This window comes from Mirounga leonina, unplaced genomic scaffold (genome assembly GCF_011800145.1).
Source record: "Mirounga leonina isolate KUSES-001 unplaced genomic scaffold, KU_Mleo_1.0 Mir_165, whole genome shotgun sequence".
NCBI classification, from domain to species: domain Eukaryota; kingdom Metazoa; phylum Chordata; class Mammalia; order Carnivora; family Phocidae; genus Mirounga; species Mirounga leonina.
The window spans coordinates 41,821,422-41,849,389 of NW_023270415.1; the positions used below are offsets into that span (position 1 = coordinate 41,821,422).

Consider the following 27,968-nt stretch of genomic DNA (forward strand, 5'->3'; position numbering starts at 1 on the left):
TATATATATATATATAATTTTTTTTTGATATAGAATTTCCTGTAGCCTTATTGACTTGGGTGGGTCACACTTCAAGTTTAGAGGAGGCAGCCAAGTAAGAAGGATGCATCTTAATTGTCCCCATTTCAAATGAAAACGTGAGGCAAGGTCCGATGTTGAGGGTCTACTGTGTGCCAGGCACTGATGCTCCCGTGAGGGACCACCACCCATGGCCAAGGGCCTCGAGCCCCGAAGTGAAGCAGTGCTGGGAGTGCTGCAGCATGCGGCCCAGAGAGGGAAAGACAGCTCTGTCGTCCCTCATCGCATCTAAGATGCCACCAGTTGTAAGAAAGCCCGTTGTATATGTCACTAAGAAAGAACAAACACTGTCACACTAGGACATGCCATGGAGTGTGTAAGACACGTGTGGGTATCGCAGGTGTTAAAGTGAGAATAAACATGCCCCTTAAAGATGGAAGTTTCCACAGTGAGAGGAATGCAAAGTATAGAAAATTCAGAGGGAATAGACTACTTGGTTGGAAAAGCAGATTTAAACAAGGGCAGCCGATACAAATTTTGGACCACATCGCACCGGATGTTAGGACATTACAAATCATACTGAGTGAGCTCCACGCACCACTCTGACCGGCCCGCAAGAAAGCCAAGGGCAGCCGTCACTGGAGTGGCCAGCAGGTGCTCCAGGAGAGGAGGGGGCCGGCTGGGGGCTTGCTGTCACTCCCAGCCTCCCAGCTCCCCGGCCCCAAGACAGCTGGCACCTCCAGGGCTGGCGTGCGCAGCCAGCAAGCAGCCCACAGCAGTCCCCCCCTGGCAGTGCCTCACGCAGCGAGGCCTGAGCCTCATAAACAAAGCTCTTTGATCCGTGTCCCTGCTCCAGGTCTCAGCCACATCCTGGCCCAATCTCCACACGCACAGCACTCACCCTTCCTCCTCTCCAGCATACCCGCCTTAATCCTTGCTGGCGAGGCTAACGGAAAAGCCCTTCGAGCGCTCTCCTGGAAGCCAACAGGGCATTAAGGGAGCCCAACCCAAACCAGTTTAAGCAAAAAGAGAAATCTTAGCTCACCTAACACAATAGTCCAAGGGTTGAGCTTGATCAAGGCATCAGCACTAGGCAGGGCTGTCTCTCCTTCCCTTCTTTACCTCCTGCACGCCCGGCCCTGCCTCTGCTAGCCCCCCTCTCCCCCCTTTGTGGGCTGAAGTCACTGCTGTAGTTCCAGGTTCAGGTGCTGCTTGACTGAAGTCAGGTGGAAATGGGTCTCAGGCTCGCTCTCTGCAGGCCCAGAAAGAGCCTCAGATGCATCTCATTCGCCTTGATGGGGTCACAGTCCTATCCCCGGGCTCACCCACCGCTGTGGCGCATTTCTGCTAGCCAGGCCTGATCCGGCGCTTTCCACCGGAGCTGGGAGTAATTGGTGCCGTCGGTAACTAAAGTGGATCACGGCGGGAGGAAGAGTAGGTCCCTAGAAGAAAATCGGGATGCTCTTGTCAGAAGGAAAATGGTTACAGAATGTCCGCAAAAACAGTGCATTTCTGCTTCCCTCGATGCTTTCCCTGATAACAGGTGCATTCTTCCTCTTAACAACATCCCTCAGTCCCGCGCAGGCTGCCGCAGTAAGAGGAGGCTGCCCCGGGGCGCACGCGGGCTTCTCACTCGTCGGCCTCAGCTGCCTCTGTCAGAGGAGACAGTCGTCTGCTGAGGGATAAGGCCGGCTGTGGGCTACGGGGGTGGTCTCAAAGTGGGGTCCCTGGACCAACAGCGGCAGCCACACCTGGGAGATTACTGGAAGTCATAGAATTGGGCTCCACCCCAGAGTTACTGATTATATTTTGGCATTTCTTTTCCTTTAGTGCCCGCGGTTCTTGGTCACACTACTTGGAAGAATGAAGAGGTAGACCAGACAGAGAATGGTGGGCAGGAAAACAAAGTTTTTTGAGCAGTATGAGGAAGCTCCAGAAGAGGGAGGGGGGCCAAGAGGGTTGCTGTGGGAGTTTCTAAGTCTAGGGGTTTTTATGGGCTTGTTGGCCATTGTTTTCATCTGATTAACCCTCCCTGCACCTGTCACCCCATCAGGTTTTTGTCCACGAGCTCGTCTTCCTTTCAGGGAGTTATTCACGTGGGAAAAGGTGGAGGGCTCCTTTCAAGGTGGTGTAGAATAACAGGATGGGGGCTTTTTTCTTTTAAGAGTAGTTTGCTCTTGGGGCACCTGGGTGGCTCAGTTGGTTAAGCGACTGCCCTGGGCTCAGGTCATGGTCCCAGGGTCCTGGGATCGAGCCCCGCATCGGGCTCCCTGCTCAGCTGGAAGCCTGCTTCTCCCTTTTCCACTCCCCCTGCTTGTGTTCCCTCTCTCACTGTCCCTCTCTCTGTCAAATAAATAAATAGAATCTTAAAAAAAAAAAAAAAAAAAGAGTAGCTTGCTCTTAGGACAGGGCGCCCCTTGCCCCTGCCTGCCTTTCTTCCTGCTATCCTCCATTAATTAGACATTTTGGAGGTGGGACCCAGTGATTTGTGTTTGAACAAGCCCTCTAGGTAATTCTTTTTTTTTTCTCCAAGTTTTAATTTAAATTCCAGTTAGTTAACATACGGTGTAATATTAATTTCAGGTGTAGAATTTAGTGATTCATCACTTACACAATACCCCGTGCTCATCACAAGTGCTCTCCTTAATCCCCATCACCCATTTAGCCCCCCCCCACCTCCCTTCTAGCAACCCTCAGTTTGTTCTCTATAGTCCGTTTCTTGGTTTTCCTCTTTTCTCCCCCTGTGTTCATTGGTTTCTTAAATTCCACATATGGTATCTATCTTTCTCTGACTGACTTATTTCACTTAGCATAACACTCTCTAGTTCCATCTGTGTCATTGCAAAAGGCAAGATTTCATTCTTTTTGATGGCTGAGTGATATTCCATTGTATATATATACACCACATCTTCTTTATCCATTCATCAGTCGATGGACATTTGGGCTCTCTCCATAACTTGGCTATTGTTGATAATGCTGCTATAAACTTTGGGGTGCATGTATCCCTTCAAATTAGTATTTTTGTATCCTTTTCTTAAATACTTAGTAGTCCAATTCCAAGGACTGTAGAGTAATTTTATTTTTAACTTTTTGAGGAACCTCCATATTGTTTTCCAGAGTGGCTGCAGAACCCTCCAGGTAATTCTGAGGCTCACTCAAGTTTGAGAACTGTTGGACTAGAGCTTTTTTTTTTTTTAAAGATTTTATTTATTTATTTAAGAGAGAGAATGAGAGAGAGAGAGCACATGAGAGGGGGGAGGGTCAGAGGGAGAAGCAGACCCCCTGCTGAGCAAGGAGCCCGATATGGGACTTGATCCAGGGACTCCAGGATCATGACCTGAGCCGAAGGCAGTCGCTTAACCAACTGAGCCACCCAGGCGCCCATGGACTAGAGCTTTGCTACTCAAAATGTGTCCCATGAGCTCACAGCATGGATATCACTTGGGAGCTTATTAGAAATGCAGAATCTCTGGCCCCACACTAGACCTACTGGATCAAAGTCTGCATTATTATTATTTTTTTTAGAGAGAGAGAGCGGGTGTGCAAGCCCATGTGTGTGCACAAGCGGAGGTGGGGGTGAAGGAGAGGGACAGAGGGAGAGGGAGAGAGAATCTCCAGCAGGCTCCATGCTGGGCATGAGTGAGCCTGATGTGGGGCTTGATCTCATGACCCTGAGATCATACCTGAGCCGAAATCAGGAGTTGGACTCCCAACTGACTGAGCCACCCAGGTGCCCCACAGAATCTGCATTCTTACTAAGGTTTCCCACGTGATTCGTTTGCAGTTTAAAGTTTGATAGCCCTGGACTTAAAGGCTTGAGGAGAGCAGAGAAGGGAGAGTGCACGGAGTTGACCAGGGTCACACAGAAGGATGGCTGAAGAGTGGCACTTGAGCTTCTGTACCCGAACTGTCTCATGGCTCCGATCCCCACACCTGTGTGATATCCTCCAGTGGCTCTTAGGCAGCTCAAGTGTAGAAACAAAGTCCTAGACTGAGGTTGACATGAGGTTGGAGATTAGCAGAGCAGGCATGTTGGAAAGATAAGAGATTCAGCTGAGCATGCGATCATCAGGATGGCCAAATTGTACAGAAGGGGGTCTCGGCTGAATGAGGGGAGGGTGGCTGAGAAGAAAGAGGGTGGCAGCCTGAATGTTTCTAGTAACTCGAAGCAGGTAAAGTGGGAGAAAGAGCTATGTGGCAGAGTGGTGGTACAGGCCTGAGGAAGGATCTGCCCCCCCATGCTCCCTGGGTCACTAGCAGATGGATTTTTTGGTAACTGTAGAATTCATAGCATCTGGCTTTTTCAAATCCAGCAATGGAAAGAGAGTCTCTGCTCCTTCAAGTCCATGACCTCTAGACTCTTTCAAAAGGTTTGCCTGATTGGTCAGCCCCACCCGGGAGAATGTCTTTTTGATCTTAAGAGCAACTGATTAAGACTGTGATTACGTCTGCAAAATCCCTACCTTCGCCATAGAATGCAACCTAACCTGGGAGCAACATCCCCTCACCTTCGTCATATTCTATCGGTGAGAAGGAGTAACAGGTTCGGCCCTCCCTGAAGGGGCAGGGGTTGGTGGTAGAAGCTGTGACTTACAGGGGTCACCTGAGGGCGTGTCCAGCACGTACTGTGAGAAAGCTGGCTCTCGGTTTCCATCAGACCTTGACGGTTCAGTCCTGGTAGACGCAGAATTGCTAACTGCTACGTCTGTGAGAAACAGATTCACTGATTAGAGCAGTGTGCTTGTGAGGTTGTGTCCTCCCTTTCCATGACCTGTGGAAATGCTGACTCCCAGTTGACTTAGTTCTTTCCTTCCTCTTTCCTTCCACTGTGGTTATATACTCATCTCTAACAGTTAAGTTCAATTGCTATTTGTTCAATTAATTGATTGATTTTCACTTTTTATTGGGGGTGCTGGAAGCATTTCTATGGTTCTAAGAGTCAGAGCTGTGCAAACAGGGATGCCCAGAGAAATGAGGCGCCCCCGATCCTCACGAATCTGCTCCAATTCCTCCCTTTGGTCCAACTCTTTTTTACCCGTCTTCTGTAGGTGACCAGTCTCTGTAGTGTCAGGTTTATTCCTCCAGTATTTTGCACAAATGTGTTTTCTTTTTTAAGATTTAAAAAAATTTTTTATTTAAATTCAATTAACTAACATATACTGTATTATTAGTTCCAGGGGTAGAGTTTAGTGATTTATCGGTTGCATATAACCCCCAATACTCATTACATCAAGTGCCCTCCTTAATGTCCATCACTCAGTGACCCCATCCCCCTCCCCCCTCCCCTCCAGCAACCCTCAGTTTGTTCCCTGGAGTTAAGAGTCTCTTATGGTTTGTCTCCCTCTTTGATTTCATCTTATTTTATTTTTCCCTCCCTTCCCCTAAGTATTTAAGAGAGAGAGAGAGAGCATGAGCAGGGTGAGGGGCAGAGGGAGAAATAATTAAGTATTGTTTTAGGTATTTAAGTATCATTTAAGCATTGTTTCTTAAATTCCACAAGTGAAATCATATAATTATCTCTCTGATTGACTTACTTCGCTTAGCATAAGTTCCATCCATGTCATTGCAAATGGTAAGAATTCATTTTTTTTTTTGATGGCTGAGTAATATTCCATTGCATATATATACCACATCTTCTTTATCCATTCACCTGTCAATGGACACCTAGGCTCTTCCATAGTTTTAAAAGATTTTATTTTATTTGAGAGAGAGAGAGAACAAGAGCAGGGGGAGGGACAGAGGAAGAGTCAGAAGCTGACTCCCCGCTGAGCAGGGAGCCCAATGCAGGGCTTGATCCCAGGACCCCAGGATCATGACCTGAGCCAAAGGCAGATGCTTAACTGAGCCATCCAGGCACCCTCAAATGTGTGTTTTCTTACATTCTTTCTTACATGAAGGGTAGCTTAGTGTACTCTTTTGCACTTTGCTTTTTTTTCCACTTAAGAGTCTGAGAAATCATTCTAGATCAGTTCACAGAGCTCATCCTCTTTTTTTTTTTTTCAGATTAATGTGCATAGACCTCTATTTGTGGATGTGCCATAATATTTTCAATCATTCTCCTCTGTATAAGCATTTAGGTGGTTTTAGGTTGCATTTACAGAGAATGCTGCAACAAATAACCTTCTGGCCAGTACAAATTCAAACAAAGGAGCTGGATAATCTGAAGCCACACGTCAAACTGAAACTTTAACATGCCCATCCCTACAAAACAGTTTCATTTCTGACTTACCGTTTATTTTTCTTTAATTTTTTTTTAAAGATTCTATTTATGAGAGAGAGAGAGCATGAGCAGGGTGAGGGGCAGAAGAGCAGGGAGCCCAACCAACTGAGCCACCCAGGCGCCCCCTGACTTACCTACTTTTAGACTCTATGCAGTCACTGCCCTTGAGATGTGATGGAGCTGCTAGATTCCCTCAGCTCTAGTTTAATTAGGCTAGATTCCCTCAGCCACCCCTTTACCTTGTAAGTAGGCCTGGTAAACCCTTCTCAACAGTGACCATTCACCTGCTATTCCAAGTAGGCGCTTTCATTTCAAGATGCTCTTCCCATCTTTAGGGTGACCCCTCCTCACGCCTATCCTCAGTCTTTACATCTCAGCAGGGAGTCTGAGAGAGGATAAAAATCTGTATTGAAATAGTCTAGTTCTAGAATGCAGATCTTCCCCAAGGATTCATTAACATGGGAGATATTCTTTGGGCTCTCTGAATGTTTGCTGGCCTAATTAAACTAGAGCTCCACAATAAGGGTACTGGTGGACATCAGAAATGTCCATATTGCCCTAAAATGTTTATATAAGATTGTGTAGGTATTTATCTGGGAAAGAGCCATTGAGAATTCAGCAACCTAGCTTTAAAAAGGCTAAGAACCAGGGGCACCTGGGTGGCTCAGTTGGTTAAGTGTCTGACTTTGGCTTAGGTCATGATCTTGGGAGTCCTGGGATTGAGCCCCAAGTCAGGCTCCCTGCTCAATGGGGAGTCTGCTTCTCCCTCTCCTTCTCTCCCTGCCCCCTGCTCATGCTCGCTCTAATATTTTTTTTTTTTTTTAAAGAGGCTAAGAACTGGTGTATTAAATTCTGTATTTGTTTAACACATATAGGTTGGAGGGAAAAGGTACTCGCTGGGAGTCATCCTCAAATTCATGTTCACTTAAATGATTATTCATTTCAGGTGAAAAATTTAAACATACTAATTTTATACAAATTTTATTTTATTTTTTTAAAGATTTTATTTATTTATTTGACAGACACAGCGAGAGAGGGAACACAAGCAAGGGGAGTGGGAGAGGGAGAAGCAGGCTTCCTACAGAGCAGGGAGCCCGATGCGGGGCTTGATCCCAGGACCCTGGGATCATGACCTGAGCCGAAGGCAGACGCTTAACGACTGAGCCACCCAGGCGCCCCAAATTTTATACAAATTTTAAAAATATTCTTTTTAAAAGATTTTATTTATTTATTTGACAGAGACACAGCGAGAGAGGGAACACAAGTGGGGGGAGTGGGAGAGGGAGAAGCAGGCTTCCCACTGAGCGGGGAGCCTGATGAGGGGCTCGATCCCAGAACCCTGGGACCATGACCTGAGCCAAAGGCAGACGCCTAAAGACTGAGCCACCCAGGTGCCCCAAAAACAATATTTAAAGTGCATATTAAACACACCTTTTGGGCAAGTAAAACTACTAACCAGCAAATAATTTAAGTTGTATCTAGTTTTAAGACTGTGGCCATAAAGATAAAATAAGAGAATCTGACGAATGTGAAGTTGAAGAATATTTTATTTATTGACAGATTAAAAACCACAACTCAAGTAGTGCAAAATGCACCACTGAACCCAGATACAAAGACTTGGTATTAATACACAATGTTTAAGCAATGCTACACTTATTTTTGGCAAAGTGCTGTATTGTTTAGTCTGTGTATAAAACTGACCCTCTATAAACCAATCAGTATAAAAATTTCTATAAAAACAGAAAAACAATTTAGACAGTGGCTCAAGAAAACAAGCTGCCATTTATGCATAGATGATGTACAGTATATAATCTAACCAAATGTCCCTTTTGAGTTTTCAAGTTGAAAAAAATGTGTGTCCAGAAATACATCAAGAAGGCACATAGTACAATCCACCATCCTCTCCAGGCTCCGTAACTGATGCCCTGCCCTGGAAAAGCCAATGTGTTCACAATTATACTTGAGAAACAAACCCAAGCCACTTAAAAAAAATAACACACACAGTTATTGATTAAAGTTCCAAACCTCTGGAGGAAAACAACCAAAAAGCAAGCAAAACCACTCATACACATCAAGCTTGGATACACACACATCGAACTCCCCAAGTCCTGATTTGGTTTTTAGAAGTCCACCTAGAAAACAAATATTAAAACTTCAGGCAAATACAGAGCTAAATGGGGCATTTAATAATTATACAATTAAAAAATATGTTGTAAGGAAAATTCTAAATGATACACAAAACATCCACTTAAGCTGCCTTCCTTTGAACAGTAACGTCCCCTCCCACATAAAGGATACTGTTGCAAATAGGAAACCATGTCCTTCTCTGTATGCTTTCTAGTACCTCTTTCTCCGCCCTAAACCACTGTAATTGGTGTCGTATTTCAAGTGAAATTGGTACATGGCAAGGCTGACACCACTGTATTAGGTAGGTTTTCTAAATAGAGCATTTCATATAAAATTGTAAGCATTAAAATAAGTAGATAAGGATGCCAGTTATAATGCATCAACATGGCTGATGGCAGTGAAGCCATCCGAGAGGGTAGCCCAACTTTTAAGAGAATTTAACCAGTATGAATGGGCCTTATAAAATAAAAGATAATTTTAAGGTAACATTACAAACACATGCTAGTATCTCCATACAAGGAGCGGTCTTTTTACCGATTCTAAAAACAAAAATACCTGGAAACTCTTAAACTTGCTCCACTAATCTATTTAAACTTAAATGCCTATCTTCCAGTTGGAATCCTTCATTTTCTTTTCTTTCTTTTTTCTTTTTCTGCTTTCTTTTGTTTCCAATTCAAAGAAAATGACGATAAGATATTTTTTGCTCCTTTCTACTAAGAGTATAGAAAGACAGTATCTTTCCTTGAGGAGGAACAGAAATAGCAAAGACACGCAGATTCAATGAAGATGTAAAGATGACAAACCAGTGTACTACACAGATTGGAGAAGTAAAATCAACAGGCGATGCTGAACGGCCCATTCAAGTTTTAAGTCAACTGTCTTCTCACTAGAATCAAAGTACTGACACAACAGAGAAGGTATGTCAGCAGGAACAGCCCGCCTGGGAACTGGGAAATTGTACAGGAAATTAATGTAGAGAAAGCTCGCTGGAGTAGAAAGTCAAAAATCCAATCACTGTGCACCTTCTGCAAAAAATTCCCCACCCACCCAACCATATAAATGCATTGCCACAGAAGATAAATAATGGATGGTTCATGTTCAACTTACAGTGCAATACATAATTAGTTGAGAAAGAAAAAGTAATAAACATAGAAAACACATTATAAAATGTTTTATTAACAAAAACACAAACTTTGAGGAACATGGTGCATTTTTAAAAACTAAGCTCATTCCTGAAGCACTGCTTGTGTGCACCACATATTCCAGACTTTTTCCAAGTAACATTCTATATATCAGTCTGGAAGCTGTCAGAGCACTAAATTCAGAGGGGTCTGATTTCTCACTGCCTTCTTGAAGCTTTAAGAAATATGCACGAAAGCCCAATGTAAACCACTAATATTTACAACAGCAGAAATAATAAACTTATAATAAATTGCATTTTGGCCATGTTTCAAAGAATACTTAACAGGTCAACATCATTCTGTTATTGGTCTTGTGTCTTGCACACAGTAGATGCCTAACAAACATCTAATGATCAAGAATGAATTGTGTAACCACTTTCTTCAGTTCTAACATGTGCCAATTTCAGGCAGAAACCTTAGATATTGATACAGAAACCACAGTCTGATAGGACAGATGGCATGGTTAGCCTAAGAAAACATCCCCAAGACTGAAAGTGTTTGCTTTCCAGGTATAAACCATAAAAAACTGGTCTAGATATAAGGCAAACAAAAAGTCAATAACGGAGAGAGATGTAAATGTATTTCAGGTATCAGGAAATTTGAAAAAATAAGAGTAAAAAAAAAGACCATTGCTATTTTATATACGAATCTGTTCATGCTGCCAAACAAATTCTCATGGCTGAACTTCGGTAGTTTGTGAGGTACTAACAACTTGCATGTAATATATGAAAAAAGAGACCCCCATGTATTGAGAGGCTTACATCCAGAAAACATTTAGCTGGTCTATTTTCAAGTTACCAACATATGGCCCATAACAGATATGGTGTAAAACATACACACCTTCATGAAAACTCTACCTTAACCTCTCAACTCTCGTAAACACAAATAGTAACAAAATAACTTCTAGCTCAGTTTGACAAAACTTTACAGACTTGGCCCCTAATTAGAAAACAAATAAATAAAGGGGTAGTAAAGGGAATGAGGAAAGAAGGGGGATGTAGACTTTTGTTCTAAAGAGACATTCCTGGCACTTCATCACGGCCAGTGGAAGAACAACCTACTACCACCATCTCACGATGCTATTTGACCTCCTCTGACTCCAAACATCCCCGTCTAGGCAGAAAAGAGCACAGCTCTTCATTAAAAAAAAAAAAAAAAAAAAAAAAAATCTCCCATAGTTCCCTGCACCGAGCTGTTACAGGGTTACTGAAAAATATAATACTTCACATAACTATAGGCTTTTTCCCTTGAAAACCTTATATAGACATGTATTTATTTAATTAGGGTTGCAGAGGAGATGGAAAAATAAGCTATTTGATTACAAAGGGGATACTACTGTTCTGTCAGTAGAATGTGCTTTGGATTGTGTATGTTTAATTTAGTTAGAGAAGGACCCGGTGAATGTGGATGGCTCAGCAAAACCCATCACAACTGCTAAAAAATAAAGTGACCAGCTGGAGGTACGAAATAGATTTTTCTCTGTGTTAACTGGCCTCTGTGTGACTTGAGCCTTGAACCCTGGCCTCATTAGCACCAACACTCTGAAGAACAGTTGTGGCAGAAAAGCTGCCGCAGGCCCCATCCCCATCATCAGATTCAGTAGTGAGGCCCTTGGAATTTCACACCAGGTTCGGCTCTGGACAGCCCCCTTCCCATCAGTACACAGTCCTCACGACAACTGTGAGGGAGGTAAATATTACTACTCCCCCGCTGGTGGAGGAAACAGAGGCCAAAGTGGTTAAAGATTCTGCCTGAAGCCCCAGCTAAAAAAAAAAAAACAAAAAAAGGAAACTCAAGGGAGCCAACCTGTCACTCTTCATTTAGATGCTGGGAAAAGACATCACCAGGAGTCCCTCCTCAGCCTTGCCTGCCACCGGCAGGACAGGCCCCATGGCAGAGGACGGATCACCGTATCAGCCATACGAAGCCTACCTCTTTTGCCTTGGACAGTCACCAATAAGAAGTCACTAAAGTGCCCGGACGAGTACTTCTGAGTTGACAGCTGACAGGAAAGACTCCAAACACGTTAAACAGTGGACTAACGGGTTAGTTGTAGACATACATTTTTCCAAATACAATTTCACAGATCTAATTGAATCCCTCTGCGTGGGAAACGAGTGCTTTTGTCCCACGATACTTGCAATGTCTCTGTACCACGTCACACACTCACGTCGGCATTACTGAATGCACTGTTCGCTAACACTTAATATGTACCTGAATTCCAAAATGAACTGCATGGCTAATCTGGAAAAAAAAAAAACCAAACAAACAAAAACCAAACAAACAAAAAACCAAACCTATACACACAGAAATATATCAAGTTTTCTTTCAAGAGAAAGTTCAGCCATAATTCCATTGTATCCATGGCAACTATCACCTGTTAATGCTCATGTTAGTGTGTAAAAATGTATTCGTTATATACAGAAAAGATTATCAAGTACTGGTCAATAAAGTGTATGGCCGACCCTGAGAATAAATTTTTGCTTACTCAAAATATTGATTAAGTAATACAAAATAAAATGAAATTGAAAGATGCCTATTCTCATACTTGGGAAGAAATGTCTTTAGAATGCTATACACCTTAATAGATTTAAAGACATCCCCAAACACCAAACACTGTAACTGTATTGATATGTTTCCAAAAATACTCTGAAAAAAATTTACAAAAACGTAAATGTTAAAAGCAAGGCATTATGTGATACACAGCATGTAAATCTGGTTTTCAAGATAGTGTCTAAACACATCGATAAAACTATGTGATTGGTCATCAATTGGCTGTAAAGAAACAGCATCTTCACTGTCCGTCCACACACGTCCACACACATATGCACAAACCAAGAGAATCCAACCAATCTTGAAATTCTTAGTAATTGTACTGACGGGGGCAGGGCTGATGGACAGCCCAGCCATTGTGCTTGACTTGCCTAGAGTGGCAATCCCTGGTAAGATTTTGGCGACGAAGGCTACTTCTGTTCAAAGACTGTCTTTCACTATGTTCTTTTATCCACTGGGAAGGGCGAAAGCTCTTCGGTTGTTCCAGAAAAGCTGTATGAGCTGCAAGAGCTGCAACGTAGCAATGGATGTGCTGCCCCATTTCATCCTGAGACTCCACCCTGAAACGGAAAAACACGGGGATGTATTAAGTAACAGAGTGTGTTATTAATGAACTTGAAAAAGGTACTTAGTGATTCAATTTGCCACACTAACTTGTTTATGGCTGAATGAGAGCTTAGTGTCTCATGGCTGACAGACAAGTTTGTATTCGTGACCACACTGACTGATAATGATAGAAAGGAGCAGCCCATTTTTCATAGAGATATGACATATAATCCACAGATGGTTAATTAGGTAGACTGCATTTTTCTAAAAAGTGCTTTAACATTTTGAGTGAATTTCAATTATGCAGCAAAGGGCATTTAGATAAGCTTTTCTGTGAGGGGGACTAACTTTATTGAATACCTGTATTTGCCAACTGTTTTGCAAATCTAATGTATTTAATTCTCACCATAATCTTAAAAGGACAATATTCTAATTGCCAAATTTTACTGCTCAGAAAGCTAAGGCTCAGTGATGTGAAGGTCACAATTACTACCTCACGCAACCAAGATTCTAATACAGGTTTTACTCCAAAGACTGTGGTTAGGAAGCACGGTTGATACTGATGCATTACGCTAACTGCACCTTCACACACATTTTCTGTCTATAAGTAAATGTTCCAGGAAACCAGCTTTAAATCTATATTTAAAAGAAATATGCATAAGAAAATTCTATTCATTTAGCATTTTTCTGGATAAAAAGCTACCTGTTTATTATAAAAGACAACTCTAAGTTTTTAATTGATTTCACAACAGGGCACATTTTGGGATGGCCTTTGCATAGTAATGTCACAAAGACCTGTGGAGAACACATCTTAAAATATGGCTACAAACCACATCATTATTCTATGTTTTCTACATTAAAAGCTATCTAATAGGATAGATATAAGCTATATAAACACATGACATGAGGAGTTTTAAGAGGGTTATTTTATACAACAAGGGCAGTTATAGATTGTATCTGTAATCACTAGAGGAAAACACTTTTTTTAAGATTTTTTAAAAAATAGAATTAAAAGGGGTCACATTAAGAAGCTGATAGAGAGAAGTTAATATAAAGACAGTAGCAGTTTTTAAAAGGTGGGCATTTTGAGTCCTTAGTCTTCCTGATCAGACTGATAACACATATTACACAGTCTCAAAGGGAATATACTTACTCTGTGCCCGTGAGTCTTATAAGCAGCTTTTCCTGGCCCTACAAATGTTAAATGGTGAACTATTAAATCACTAGTAAGATTTAAAATGCTATTTAATTTTACTGTTAGGACATGGTGCATTTTCTGTAATTAAAACTGGTTTACTATGGGTCATTAAAGGCACATGTATTATTTAAGATTATGATAGCACATAAACCTCATAAACAATACTTACAAAGGCCAAAATATAATAAAACACTCTCTGAAGCCCATCTGAAATTATGAAACACCCTCCTCTTACATGCTTTATGGTAATATCCCCAAGGATAGACAGGATGGAAGCTATCTAACTTTTAAAGACATCATTTATTTCCTACTCAGAAAATACAGATATTTACTAAATAGCTATCCTAATTTTGGTAACACCTGATCTATCTTGGTTTAGTGGTTTTTTTTTTTTTTTTAAGAATTTGAAATCCAGAAATAAAGATGCTAAAAATTTTTTAGTTATTATAAAACTGTGATAATTTGCAGTACTTTCCTATGTTCACAAGGAATTCATAGAAAGTGAAGTGTGTTCTTTTGATCCCATCTATATGGAAAAGTACATATTTGTTTAACTTTCCTATATGTTATACCAAAACAGAGAACAAGATATAAAAACAAACCAGATAGAAAAAAAATGATCATTCTGACTGCATCAAAACTGCAAACACATAACCAGATGCAGAGCATGGTCTTGGACTAGATGCTGGTTTGGACAAATGAGGTGAAATATTCTGGACTCTAGTGCAGAAAGCGGAGTATGGTGTGGGTAGTAGATGAAGTGAAATTTTACTGAGAAGAAAAAAGTACACATCATTGCCTAAAGAAGCAGGTTATAAAACAGTATATACAGCTTGATCCCATTTGGGTTAAGAATGTGTTTGCGTGTTCGTGTGTGTGCGCGTGCGTGTGTGTGCTCACTCATGCACGTGCACGCAGTGGGCACAGAGAGAAAAAAACGACCTAGAAGGATGTGCCCGAGGGGGTTAACAGTGTTCATCTCTTGGTCGTGCGAATGTCTTTTCAAATTTTTACTCTTTGCCTTTTCTAATTTTCTGCAGTGCACATGTACTGCTTCTGGAATAATAATGTTATTTACAAAGCTGCTGTCCATATACACACACACTTTAAACACTAAGAAGTAAATATACAAATATCAGTATGTTTAAAGTGACTATTAATCATGCTAAATTCTTGAGTGGAATTCCACAGAGGGGGGATCGGAATCAAGTGGAAAGCATTTCTGAGAACTTAATTTGAATCAACTATAAGGCAATTTAGTCAACACCATGTCTAAGAAATTTTAAATTTTTGTTGCAATGCCTGAAATACTGATCTCTCGATAAAGCGCTGAATCAAGCGCCAGTTAAAGTAACATTTCCCATCAAAGATCTTACCCAGTATAAAGCCAGGTAACTATATAAGCAAATTGTTTCTCAGTTTGGTAAAGGATATGTTCATCCTCACAGAAGATTACAAAATTACTTACAGTATTCAGAGTTGTGAGTGCAGCAAACTCTGGTAAACTTAAATGAATGAGCTGCCTGGGTTTTGTTTGTATTTGGCAAACAGGAAATAGCAGAAGATATATACAATGATCCAGTTAGTTGAGTTAGAGCCCAAATAATCTAAAAAGAGGCCCTTTGGATTACAGGGCTAACTACAGGAACATTCTGAACTGCTCCAAAGAGTCCACGTCACCTGTAGTGCTGACAGGTATTTGGGAATTAGGGACAGCATCCCCCAAATACCGTAACGCCATAGGCACATTCCACTAACAAGCACTGTGAATAGCCAGACGTTGGGCTGATTAACATGGCCACGGGCTTTATTTTAGCAGGTGGAAGCAATCTTGAATATACTCTCTGGATAAAGGCCATAGAATGTCTGTACGTTTGCTTCGGAACATATCAGTCTTTACTGACCAGGCACTCGCCCTGAACCTTTCCAGGCCCTCAGCCTATCTGCCATTCAAACAGAGCCTTTCAGACCAATTAGGACTTCCACATAACAGGAAAATATTGTTTGGGTATGAAATCTTTCCTCTGTAAGGCAGGAAACAACTCTTTGGGCAACATATTTCAGTAAAATTGCTATTCTGCTTCATGTTTAAGATTTGTCAAGTTTTCGAGGTTAAGTGCCATTTGATGTGACCCAGCTAAGACTACCTGGAAGAAAATAAGAGTTTTATTTTAAGATATACTACTCTTGGGGCGCCTGGGTGGCTCAGTCGGTTGAGCGTCTGACTCCTGATTTCGGCTCAGGTCATGATCTCGGGGTTGTGAGATCGAGCCCCGCGTCGGGCTCTGGGCTGAGCGGGGAGCCTGCTTAAGATTCTCTCTCCTTCTCCCTTTGCCCCTCCCTGTTCGCGCGCTCTCTCTAAAAAAAAAAAAAAAAAAAAAGATATATGATTCTTGTTGAATTTGATACCCCAAATAACTCAGTGTATAAAGTGCCAGTTACATTGAGACACATAGCAGAAATGCGTCTTTTCTTCTCTGTCACTAGCAGAGTACTGTAAATCCAACAGCTCTCCATTATATAACTGGGGCCATGTTCTAATGAATTTTTTTGAAAAGCTAATATGAACATGTTTTTTCATACCATCCACTACCTTGTGCACTATGCACGTGCTTTCATAAATCTCTAACAAGATTACTTTCCATCTTCTAAAAAATCAACTTTGACTTGTAGTAGAAATAAATAAACTGCATGCCAAACAGACTGCTTGTGGATAGAGTAAAATACAGTTAACCCCTGAACAATTCAGGGGTTAGGGGCCCCAACCCCTGTGCAGTTGAAAATCCATGTGTAAGCTATGACTCGCCCAAAACTTAACTGCTAAGAGCCTCCTGTTGATTTGGAAGTTTACCAATAACATCAACAATCAATAACACATATTTTGCATGTTATAGGTATTATCTACTGTATTCTTACAATAAAGTAAGCCAGAGAAAAGAAAACGTTATTAAGAAAATCATAAGGAACACAAAATACATTTACAGTCCTGTACTCTGCTTATAGAAAAAATTCTGTGTATAAGTAGACCCATGCAGTTCAAACCCATGTTGTTCAAGGGTTAACTGCCCTCACAACATACCTGGGGCTACTTGGGTCAGGACATTCATCAGTCCCACAGCTGGCCTCACCAATACCAGGGCAGGAGCTATGCACGGCATAGACAGACATGCTGGGATGTTCAATGAGAAGGTTTTCCATAGGACTGGTTTCCACCTTGAGAGTAGTTAATCCACCTGCAGTAAAACACGGGGGAGGGGTGATAAACCAGCTCTCCTCCATCGGACAGGACTCAAACTGGAGCAAGCAGGAATCAGTTGTATCAGCCAAGCACTCAAGAGATGCAGGTAAACAGGAAAAGACTGGAGGGTGCTCAGTACGTGACTCTTCACTGATGGCTTCGGCTTTGGCTCCCGCTGCTGAGAGACCAGCGCAAGCGTCTACATCATAGTCCACGTTCGTTGATGCGGTCCCACGGGAACAGGAGTATCCCGATGGTATCAATTCAGGGCACAGAAAAAGAAGAGACGATACTGTTAGCTGATGTTCACATTCCTCTTTTCGTTTAGGTGAGACACAGAACCATTTATATTCCCTCATAATGATTATAAAATGATTTCTGAGTACCCAGTGTGTGTGTAGTGTGGTGTAACCCTGCATCAGATGGATTACGGTGGCTCTGGGGAATGGTTTTGAAGACTGTGTCTATCCTGCTGAGTAAACGTGATGAGCAATGTGGGCCACTGTTCATCTAGCACAGGATTTCCTATTAAAGGGCATCTGATCTGAACAGCGTAGGAGAGTTGCCAAACTGGAAGATCTGACGTCAATCAATTTCACTGACTGATCATCTGGCACAGGATGTTGCCTGCAATTTTTTTAGACAAATTCTTTTCAGGCTTCAAAACCTTCAGAGTTACTGGTTTACTTTTGCAAAAACTGAGACGCGGGGTTTTCCATTTTTGCTGTGATGATTAACAGCTAAGAATACCTTACCTATGAAGTCAACAAGAATCCATTCATCATCTTCTTTCTCACTAAATTCTGGTTCTTGGTTGGAAGAAGTACTGACTTCACCCACAAACATTTTATTCAGTCTCTGGAACATGGTTAAGGCAAGATTGAGACTTTGGCGGGATGTCTTTACGGCTGAGATTTCAAAACACTGTCTTCAGTCAGCCTGATGGCACGACAGGAGATTAAAGTGCACAAGGTGCTTATTCAACTTAGGCGAGAGCAAGAAGAGTCATTATCCCTAAAATAAAATAGGAAAAAAAGGTTATTTCCAATCGCCATATATTTATACAATATGTGTGTGTGGTTTCGAAAGCGTGTACCCACACACACGCACACACCCCTTTAGAAGAAAGCTCAAGCCTTAGCCTGTAGCTACAGCCGTTCCCTTCCTACAGGTGTCAAACACAAGAAATGCAGTACCTCTTTATTTATAAACCATTATGAATTGAGTACTCAAATGCAACCTGTAAATCAATGTGAAATGAAAGGGAAGGAGTTGGTTGTTTTTCACATCTGTGCTTTTATAAGGGATAAATCTGACTCATGTAGTTCAAGCTGAAATACTGCTTTTTTATAAGAAGAAGAGCAAACACCAGATATTAACAGTCTTGCTATATGACATTCAACCGCCCAGAAGCTGCCAAAGGAAGCCTGCAACAGTACTGGATGACCACCAGCTTTCCTTGGCTCATTTTCTCTTCTGTTCTTCTATATGACTGTAAGCATACCTAATTCCATTTAAAAATCAGTAAGTACAGCATAATCGTACAGTTGGCACAGAGAAATTTACACTGTAGAAAATTGAGGAGGACAGCAGCTAGCCCTGGAAACCCATTCACCGTGTGGCGGCAGGCAGGGAGGTGCTGTGGTCAACACGCCTGGGTTCAAACGCTGGCTCTGCTGTTTGCACTCCATGTGAGAGAGAAGTCATGCTACTTCAGTTGGCAATATTCTACCTCATGGAGTTCTGGTGAGTTCTTTTTTTTTTTAAGGGAGAGCACACCAAGCAGGGGAGCAGGGAGGGGCAGAGGGAGGAGAGAGAATCTTTTTAAAAGATTTTATTTATTTGACAGAGCGAGAGACAGCGAGAGAGGGAACACAAGCAGGGGGAGTGGGAGAGGGAGCAGCACGCTCCCCGCTGAGCAGGGAGCCCGATGCAGGACTCGAACCCAGGACCCTGGGATCATGACCTGAGCCGAAGGCAGACGCTTAACCGACTGAGCCACCCAGGCGCCCCAGGAGAGAGACTCTTTAAGCAGGTTCCATGCTAAGCCCAACGCACATCTCGATCTCACAACCCTGAGATCATGACCTGAGCTGAAATCAAGAGTCTGATGCTCAACCAACTGAGCCACCCAGGCGTCCCCCAGTGAGTTCCAAGTGAGGAACTGCGGCCTTGTCTGATCTTAGTCCAGAATTCCAGATTTATATAACCATTTCCCCCTGGTTACCTGATGGCCATATCAAACCTAACACATGCCAAAGAGAACTTCTAATTCCCCCCACAAACCCACATACACGGTCCTCCTTCTCAGCAACAAGCAGCAGCGCCCAGCATTTATTCAGGCAAAAACCCAGCAGTTACTCCTTCTGCTCCCTCCCCAAGCCCTCAACCAAACTTTCACCAAGTCCTGTTGACTCTAGCTGCACATGTGCCTTAAATCTGCCTGCTCCTTGCCACCACTTTTAGCCTAGTTGAAGCCAAGCTGGTGTCCCTCTGGACTCTGCCGATCGCTACCTCCCTGCCGGTCTCCCTGATCCTACTCTTGTGAAATGGGATAATGCAGGCAACCTACTTAGCAAGGCACTTGGCACAAAGTTCTCAGTCAATGTCAACTATTATTCTACAAATATTTACTGAGTACCTACTGTGCATCAGGCAGAGTGCTAAGCACAGGGGAGGCAGCAGTGAATCCGGCCCTCCCATGGCAAGTGTTAACAACCCAATGTGATGAATGCCACGGAAAAAGAACGGGGTGTTCCCCAGATCTAGGCAAGTAGTGGTCAGGAAGGACTCCTGCAGTAAATGACTTTGGTCTTGAGTGGTTAAGATCAAGAATGGAGGAAGCCTATAGATGAGTGAGAATGTGGCACCTTCTGTCTGACTCAAGATCCAGACGGATGGTCATGACAGCAGGCTGGGGGTGCTAAACAGGAATCAGATCCTATAGGACCTTCTAAGCCAGAAGTTACGTACAGGGAGGGAAAAATCAAGGATGACCCTCTACCAGAAGCCAATGGGGGGGGCGGGGATGGTGGGACCATTTAGTGGAAGAGCCATACTGCAGAAGGTGTAGGTTGGGCATTTTGGATATGCTGAATTTGGGAATCTGCAAGTCACGTGCTTGGTGTTGTCTACTAGGCAGCTGAATATATACAGGGCTTTGGAGTGCAAGGGCATGGTCTCAGCTGGGGGCACAGATTTGGGAGTTGTGAACACAAAGCGGGTAATAGACACCATGAGTAGATGAAACCATCAAGGGATGGCAAAAAGCATCCACTAAATGATACTCTTTCTCATGAGCAGCAGCCTTGAATCCATAACTTCAGACTCTTGACCCTTCACTTTCAAAACGATCATCATTTTTAGCTACAAAGGTAGTTATAATCTGTAGTGGAGGAGACTCTTGGTTGAATGCTTTATGTGCAAATGGGACTGCTACCACTGTCTGGCACACCACGAGGAAGGTGTAGTGCTACAAATGTGTTCAAATAAATGACATTTGAACACTTTTGTGGTCACAATCCGTCATCATCAGCCATTAATTACTAAAAGAGTAAACAGGAAATGTTACTTGCATAACCAGTCTTCCAGAAACCCTTCTGGAAAGCAGCATGGCCAAATCATGAAGGCTGGAGCTCTAGTACAGAATTCAAATTCAGCTTTATGGTCCATGTAAGAGAAGTTAGAAGAGAAGTGGGCTTGCGTAGTTTGCTTGACCTACTGCACTGCAGTGTCACAGTTATATCCTAAAAAATGAGCTATCACAAAGTCTGATGTAAATAAAGGTTTCCAGCATATAAGCTAGGAGGGAAAAAAAGATACTTAAAAAATCTTCCCCCCATTTCTCTTGAATTATGAAGGCATATATTGGCCCCAAGTACAACCTGGTGTCTGCTGGACCAGTTGAGAGAATAATCCCAATTTTCCAGAGTATAGGGCTGGCCTCAGGCCCTGTATCAGCTAGGAAGCTGGAGCTGCAGGGTGTACAGCAGAGTACCCCACAGAAAACCCCTGCTTGTTCTGAATGAGCACCTGTCCCCCAACTGTGATGCCACATGAGGGTAACTCACTGGGGCCCAGGCCAGTTAAGGGGCAGCTACGAGGCAGAAAACAATGCTGGCGCCATTGTGGCTGGGCAGCTGTGGGTTCCCAACTGCAAACTATTCCCCCTCTGGCTACAGCTCCAAACCCATGTGATGGAAGCCAGCTTATGCCTAGAACATATACAACTCTGCTGCCACAGGAAAGGTGCCTCTGGAGGAACTTTCCACATGGCACCACAAGTCCATCTTCTTTTGGTTTCCTGAAGTCAGAGGCTGCCTTGAGATATCCCATATCTCCGGCAAGGGCAACCAACCTTGGGTGGGCAGAATATTCAGGAGCCCAGCCAGGCAAGGGGAGAGCTCATTCTCATCCGTCCTGAGTCAGGGCTCGTATTTACATGACACACCTGTTGAGGCCCCGTGGGAAGGACAAAGACTAGTTTGGGGAGAGGTGCAAGGAGGGCTGGCCTGGGCACCAGCAGGAGAGGGTTCTGGCTCTCTCTCTACCATAGGTGGCTGGAGCTAAACAATCTAACCCTTCTGAGACTCAGTCTCACCACCGGAAAAATGGGGAGACTGTGTTGGATCACCTCTTTACTCTCCCTATAGACCTCTAGCACAATGAAGAAGTGGTGCTGGACTAACTTTGCAAGGTTCCTTTGGTCCTGCTTTCTGTAGGAGTCAGAAAGGACAAGGAGCTGTTGGAGAGTCCCCAACATGCTAAAATTGTTCAGTGAGGTGGCCGCAAGGCACATCAGGTGAATGAGCACTTGAAATATGACTTGTTTGTCCAAAAATCTGAATTTTAGATTTTATTTAATTATAATCCATTTCAAATTCAAATTTGAAAGCTGACAATTGAGCCAATTTTTGGAAACTTTCAAGCACGTTCTGAACAACTGATTAACTATTTCCAATGAAAATTTTACATATGAATTAAGATGTGATGTGTTTAAAATATACCAGAATATATTTCCAAAGACTTAGTGCCCCCTCAAAAATAATGTAACATATCTCAATAATTTTTATATTAATTATATGTTGAAATAAGAAGTAATTTTGAAATATGTTAGGATAAATAAAATGTATTAATAAAATTAATTTCACCTATTTTTCTCTCTTAATGTGGCTACTAGAAAATTTAAACATACATATAACTCACATTATATATTTCTACTGGACAATGCAGTTCTAGAAAAATCTCTAAAATCTTGATAGCCTAACCCTATGACCCAGCAATTGCACTACTGGGTATTTACCCCAAAGACACAGATGTAGTGAAAAGAAGGGCCATATGCAACCCAATGTTCATAGCAGTAATGTCCACAATAGCCAAACTGTGGAAAGAGCCAAGATGCCCTTCGACAGATGAATGGATAAAGAAGATGTGGTCCATATATACAATGGAATATTACTCAGCCATCAAAAAGGATGAATACCCAACTTTTGCATCAACATGGATGGATCTGGAGATTATGCTAAGTGAAATAAATCAAGCAGAGAAAGTCAATTACCATATGGTTTCACTTATTTGTGGAACATAAGGAATAGCATGGAGGACATTAGGAGAAGGAAGGGAAAAATGAAGGGGGTGGGAATCAGAGGGAGACGAACCATGAAAGACTATGGACTCCGAGAAACAGACTGAGGGTTTTAGAGGGGAGGGGGGAGAGGTTAGCCTGGTGATGGGTATTAAAGAGGGCACGTAGTGCATGGAGCACTGGGTGTTATACTCAAACAATGAATCATGGAACACTACCTCAAAACCTAATGATGTACTATATGGTGACTAACATAACATAATAATAAAAAAAATCTTGATGGCCTAACCTCCCAATTACCCAGAGACTGGCCCTACCCAGTCACTGCTATCCTTCACCTTCGCTCCTGCCCAGGAATGGAGGCTCCTAATGGGGCTACGTGGAGCTGTAAGTCAAAGCAGAGCCTCAGACTTCACTTCTCACTACATGTCACAGACATTTTTTTTTTTAAAGATTTTATTTATTTATTTTGACAGAGAGAGAGAGAGACAGAGAGAGAACACAAGCAGGGGGAGTGGGAGAAGGAAAAGCAGGTTTTCCACTGAGTCAGGAGCCTGATGTGGGGCTCCACCATGACCTGAGCCAAAGATGCTTAACGACTGAGCCACCCAGGTGCCCCACAGACATTTTTTTTAAATTTAATTTTTTTTAAAAGTAAACTCTGCTCCCAACGTGGGGCCCAAACTCATCACTCTGAGATCAAGAGTCTCACACTCTACTGACTGGGCCAGCCAGGCGCCCCAGTCATGGACTTTTTGATATTTACAACTCTAGGGCAATGATAAAACCAAAGTGAAAATTCCAGAGAAAGCATGTGTCCTAAGAGGACAAATTTACAAATACAATTCTGGAATTTAGCCAAGAGGTAGGGTCAAAGAAGGCCAGGGAAGGTAGCACTGCTATTCTTTGGGGCATCTGCAAGCTTTCCACAGTAACTATCCACAGTAACTAACCAACCTCAGCCAATCTACCAGGGCAGTCTCACCCCAGTGGAGAAAAGAAACAAAGTATCTGGGCCACAGCATTTCAAGAAGGCAGCTTTGTCCCTGTTCTCCTGGCTCAAAATACCTCACAGACACACACACAACACACACAACACACACACACACACACACACACACAGTCTTTTTCATTATAAAAATTAAACAAAACTACATTATAAACAGTTTAGAAAATAGGGAGAATAATTATTTCACTGCCTTGCTGCAATCACTGTTAGCATTTTATGCATTTTCTCCTCCACATAAGGTTTCTTTTTATCACAAAGTCTAGTGAATGCACAATACTGTATCCTGCTTTGTTACCTAACATTTTATCATTAATGTTTTTCACAGTACATGAGTTAGAAATGCTCTGGGCAGAGAAAGGTAGCAAAGTTTAATACTTATGGGGAAGAGCATTCTAGTTTGTGAACTTAGAAAAGGCACTGCTAGTCTGGAAGAGCTTGTTAGTATAATTTCTTTTCTTATTTTTGAGACATGCAAACAACCAACAGGCAGTGTGGCTCTGGAGTTACCCTGCTGTGTCTGAAATCTTGGCTTTGCGACCTGCAACTTGTGTGAACTTAAGGTATTTAGTAACCTTTAGGTGCTTCAGTTGTTTTCATCCCTAAAATGGGGAGGGAAGTGCCAATGTGAGGATTAAGCGTGTATCCCTCAGAATAGTGCCTGACACAGAGCAGGCAGCCAGTAAATATTAACTCAGAATATTAAATATAACTTGGAATACTTAAGTCCATTCCAAGCCAGCGGTGTGACTGTAAGCCACTTAGTATCTTTGGGTCTGAATGTCTTTATCTGCAAAATGTTTATATAATAATTAGAGCTACAACCTACTGAATACTTATTGTATGTGACAGAGAGTTGAGGTACTTATTTGTCACATTTTACTAACAGGAAACTGAGGCTCAGACATTAAGTAACTTGCTCAAAAGTGACCGAGCTGGTCAGGGTTGGAGCCAGCATCAGAGTGTGAATCTGTGTGCTTCCAAGGGTCTTGCTTTTCCCTGCACACGATTGCTCAGGCTCCTTCCAGCCTCAGCTCTGCTTTTATGAACTTCAGAGAACAGTGCATTTCAGTGGGTTTTGGCTGCCAGTAGGAGGCTCCAGAAACAACATTTTTAAATTAAAAAAAAAAAAACCAAACACCCACAACTTTGATGATCTAACTTTAACTGTGTGTACGGTTGTGGCTTCTTGACACTCAAAATATCAGGTGGCTAACCTAACACATCTTCACTGAAAAGCGGCCTCAAAATGATTTTTTCTCTTTATATCCTACCCTCTCTATTTTAGAAAAATAAATATGCTGGTTCAAGTAATTTAGAATTGATTTTAAACTGCAAAAAAACCAAGCCAAGAAAGTTGTCTTTGCTTGTTCTGCTTCTACTCAGCCTATTCCACTGGTCACAGGGGGTTATTCTCCCAGAGACCCACCACTGTCTGCCCTGAACGGTGAATGACAGTGGACAAAGACAGCAGTAAGTGGTCATTCCTAGCCTGTTAACCTTCAATTTTTAAGGCAGAGCCATTCCCAAGAGAAGTATGAGGGAGCAACCGAGTGAGCCGGCATTCTCAGAAAAGAACAAAAGGATGAAAAAACAAAAGAGACGCTGGTCATATAAATTAATGAGGTCCCGGTTCCAGGTAGGGGCCTTTAAAAATTATGCTGCCAGTTCAGAATTATAGTGGTTGTGACTTAAAATCAAACACTTCCCAGGGATTTTCACATCTGCAATGAACAATGTATTTCAATTACCAAGCACATGATTTCAGGATCTCGGGGGTACCTCGTTATTACCTCTGTTCAATGACCCCATGGGTCACTTTCTCCTCCCCTTTTCTAAAACTACTCTGCATTTAGAAAAGGCTCTTTTAGCAACCGATGCCCAAATACTTGGGAGTTACAGATGGAAAGGGGCTCTTCCTTAACCTCTCCTAAACTGGAATCAACATAGCTGCTGATGAAAAGACAAAATTAGGAAATGTAATACAAAACGAGGAAAGCCCACATAAAATTCATCTGCAACTTTGAACGGGAAGGCACCATTTCCTTTTAATTGGCTGTGTGGCCTCGAGTAAAAGAACTTAATCTCTCTGGGCTCGGGTTTCCTATCCACCGGGTAATACGGCCTCCTTCAGAGGGTCTCCGCGAGGAGCAACTGGGAGAACTGATGCACGTAAAGCCCGCAGCACAGTACCCGGCACAGCGTAGGCGCTCAGTCGGCGCCAGGGAGCAGAACGGTGAGGATTTTACCCTTGACCGACAAGTACCGTGCCCCCTCCACAGGTGCAGCCTCAAAGAGTGAGGTGTAAGATCAAGCAGGGTCAGGGGACGTGCAGCGGACAGGCGGACGCCCAGGGCACTTGGGCGCTGGTGGCCGCGGAAGAGAGGAGGGCTCCCGGCGCCGCAGGGCCCTCGGTGCTCCGGCCGCGACCCGCTGCTGCGAGGGCGGGCGGGGGAGGCGAGGAGCGCAGGGCCGCCGAGCGGGCGGAGAGGGACGCCGCGGTGGCTCCTCCTGGAGCCCGGAGCCCCCGACGCCAGTCCAACGGCCGAGGACAGGAGGAGGAGGAGGAGGAGGAGGAGAAAGAGGAGAAAGAGGAGGAGGTCCTGCCGCGGCCAAGAAAACAGGCCACGCTCGCGGGAGGAGGCAGAAACCAAACACCCCCCGCCGCCCAGCGCCCCGCTCGTCCGCCTCCGCCCGCACCCCGGCGCCGCGGGGCCGCCCGGGACAGGAAGCGGGAGGCGCGGGGCGCGGCCGGCCGGCCCGAGCGGCCCCGGGCGGCGGCCCCGCCCGCACTTACGTGGGCCCGACCGGCAGCGGAGACGCGCGGAGACGGGCGGCCAAGGCGGCGGGCGCGTCGCTCGGCGGGGCCCGGCGCGCCCGGGCGCGGGGCTGCTGAGGTAGCTGCGGCTCCCCGGACGGCGGGCGCGGCGCGCGGGGCGCAGAGCCGGTCCGCCTGCCCTGTTGCTGAACCCCTGGCCGCCGGCCGCCCGGCTCGCTCCTTTTGTTGTTGTGCTGCGCTCGGAACAGCTGATCGGCCGCGGAGCCCGCCCGTCGGGCCCGCCCGGCCGGCCGCCCCGCCCCGGGGCCGCGCCAGGCCCGACCCCACCAATCGGCGGCGCGGGGGCCGCGGGGCCGCCCTGCGAGAGGTTGTCACTAACGCACGTGACCTGGCGCCGAGCCGGGCGACGCTCTCAAGGTAGAAACCAGCCCGGGCAACAAAAGCCGGGGCGCCGGGGGGCGAGAAGAGGGGCGAGCGGAAGGGAGGGCGAGAAGGGGGTGTGTGTTGGGGGTGGGGTGCCGGCACCGGGGCGACCGGGAGGGCCGGGGGCCAGCAGAAATGGGAACCCGCAGGAGTGCGAGGAAGAACGGGAAGGGTGAGAGGAAGAGCCCTGACCCCAACGACCCTTTGCCCGAGGAGTAAGGGGCCGAGCGTTTGGGGCCCAGAGGGACGGAAGGCAGTGTTTGCTGTGAGAGGAAAATTAAGGGCGTCGAGAGTGATGGAGGCCAAAGACCCCAAGGGGCCCGTTCAGGCCAGTGTAGGGGTAAAGCCTGAGTCGTGACCCTGTAAAGGCAGGCCCGCTTCTTGGCCGCCTTGAGAAAGAAAGTCTGGCTCCGGATACAGGGGTGCTGGCCCACTTAACCTCCTTTTTGAGCCAGGCCCCATCTCCCTGTGGTAACTGACACGGGGAGCTGACTGAACTTGCCTACAGCCTCAGGATCCAACCTACAGCAGGCAAGGCGGAAGGGGCCGTGAGACCAGAGCCGAAGGCAGAGCGGTCCATGGCCTGGAGGGCCCTCTCCTCCAGCAGACCTGAAGAACCCTGGAGGAAGGAGAGCATGGAGAGCTGCTTCTTCCCCAGTCTCTGCATCCAGGCCTCATGTGACCCCGGGAGGTGATGACCTCTGTCTTACTGTTTACATACCTGCAAACCGTTGGCATTCACACGGGGCCAACCTGCTCACCGGTTATTTATAGTGAGAAGAAAATGAGACAGTGGGCTGGAAAATGCTTTCCAAACCAAAGCTCTGTATGCGGATAGATGGATTAACTGTGTCTGGCAGAGGCGAGGGAGTCATGTTGATGCATCTCTGCTCTCATGTGGATCCTGTTTTGACTGAGATGCAATTCTCTGACCCAGGGTGAAATTTATAGAAACCACTGACAGGTATATCCTACAGTATCTGAAGGACTCTCACATTCTGACCTTCCCAAGAAGCCTGTGGTCAGCCCATTTCCAACAATATTGGTTTTAACGGATATAAATCAAAGTGCAGGGTTTTGTCTGATACCCAGAAG

General features: G+C 44.3%; 1 protein-coding gene across 3 annotated transcripts; it reads right to left on the bottom strand.

Annotated features, from left to right (window-relative positions):
* Positions 1-7,767: 7,767 nt before the first annotated feature.
* TP53INP1 (tumor protein p53 inducible nuclear protein 1) lies at positions 7,768-26,691 on the bottom strand. 3 transcript variants are annotated; one of them, XM_035011554.1, is made up of 5 exons: positions 26,469-26,691; positions 17,837-18,095; positions 16,923-17,280; positions 13,799-13,836; positions 12,466-12,659 (listed from the first exon to the last, which is right to left on the bottom strand). In XM_035011554.1, exons 2-4 carry the CDS (start codon positions 17,946-17,948, stop codon positions 13,815-13,817), a joined length of 492 nt encoding a protein of 163 aa, XP_034867445.1. In that variant the 5' UTR covers positions 17,949-18,095; positions 26,469-26,691; the 3' UTR covers positions 12,466-12,659; positions 13,799-13,814. The 3 variants fall into 3 exon arrangements, with proteins under 3 accessions (XP_034867444.1, XP_034867443.1, XP_034867445.1); XM_035011553.1 differs by lacking the exon at positions 13,799-13,836 and having other exon boundaries at positions 7,768-12,659; positions 26,469-26,690; XM_035011552.1 differs by lacking the exons at positions 13,799-13,836; positions 17,837-18,095; positions 26,469-26,691 and having other exon boundaries at positions 7,768-12,659; positions 16,923-17,830.
* Between the last annotated feature and the right edge of the window lie 1,277 nt (positions 26,692-27,968).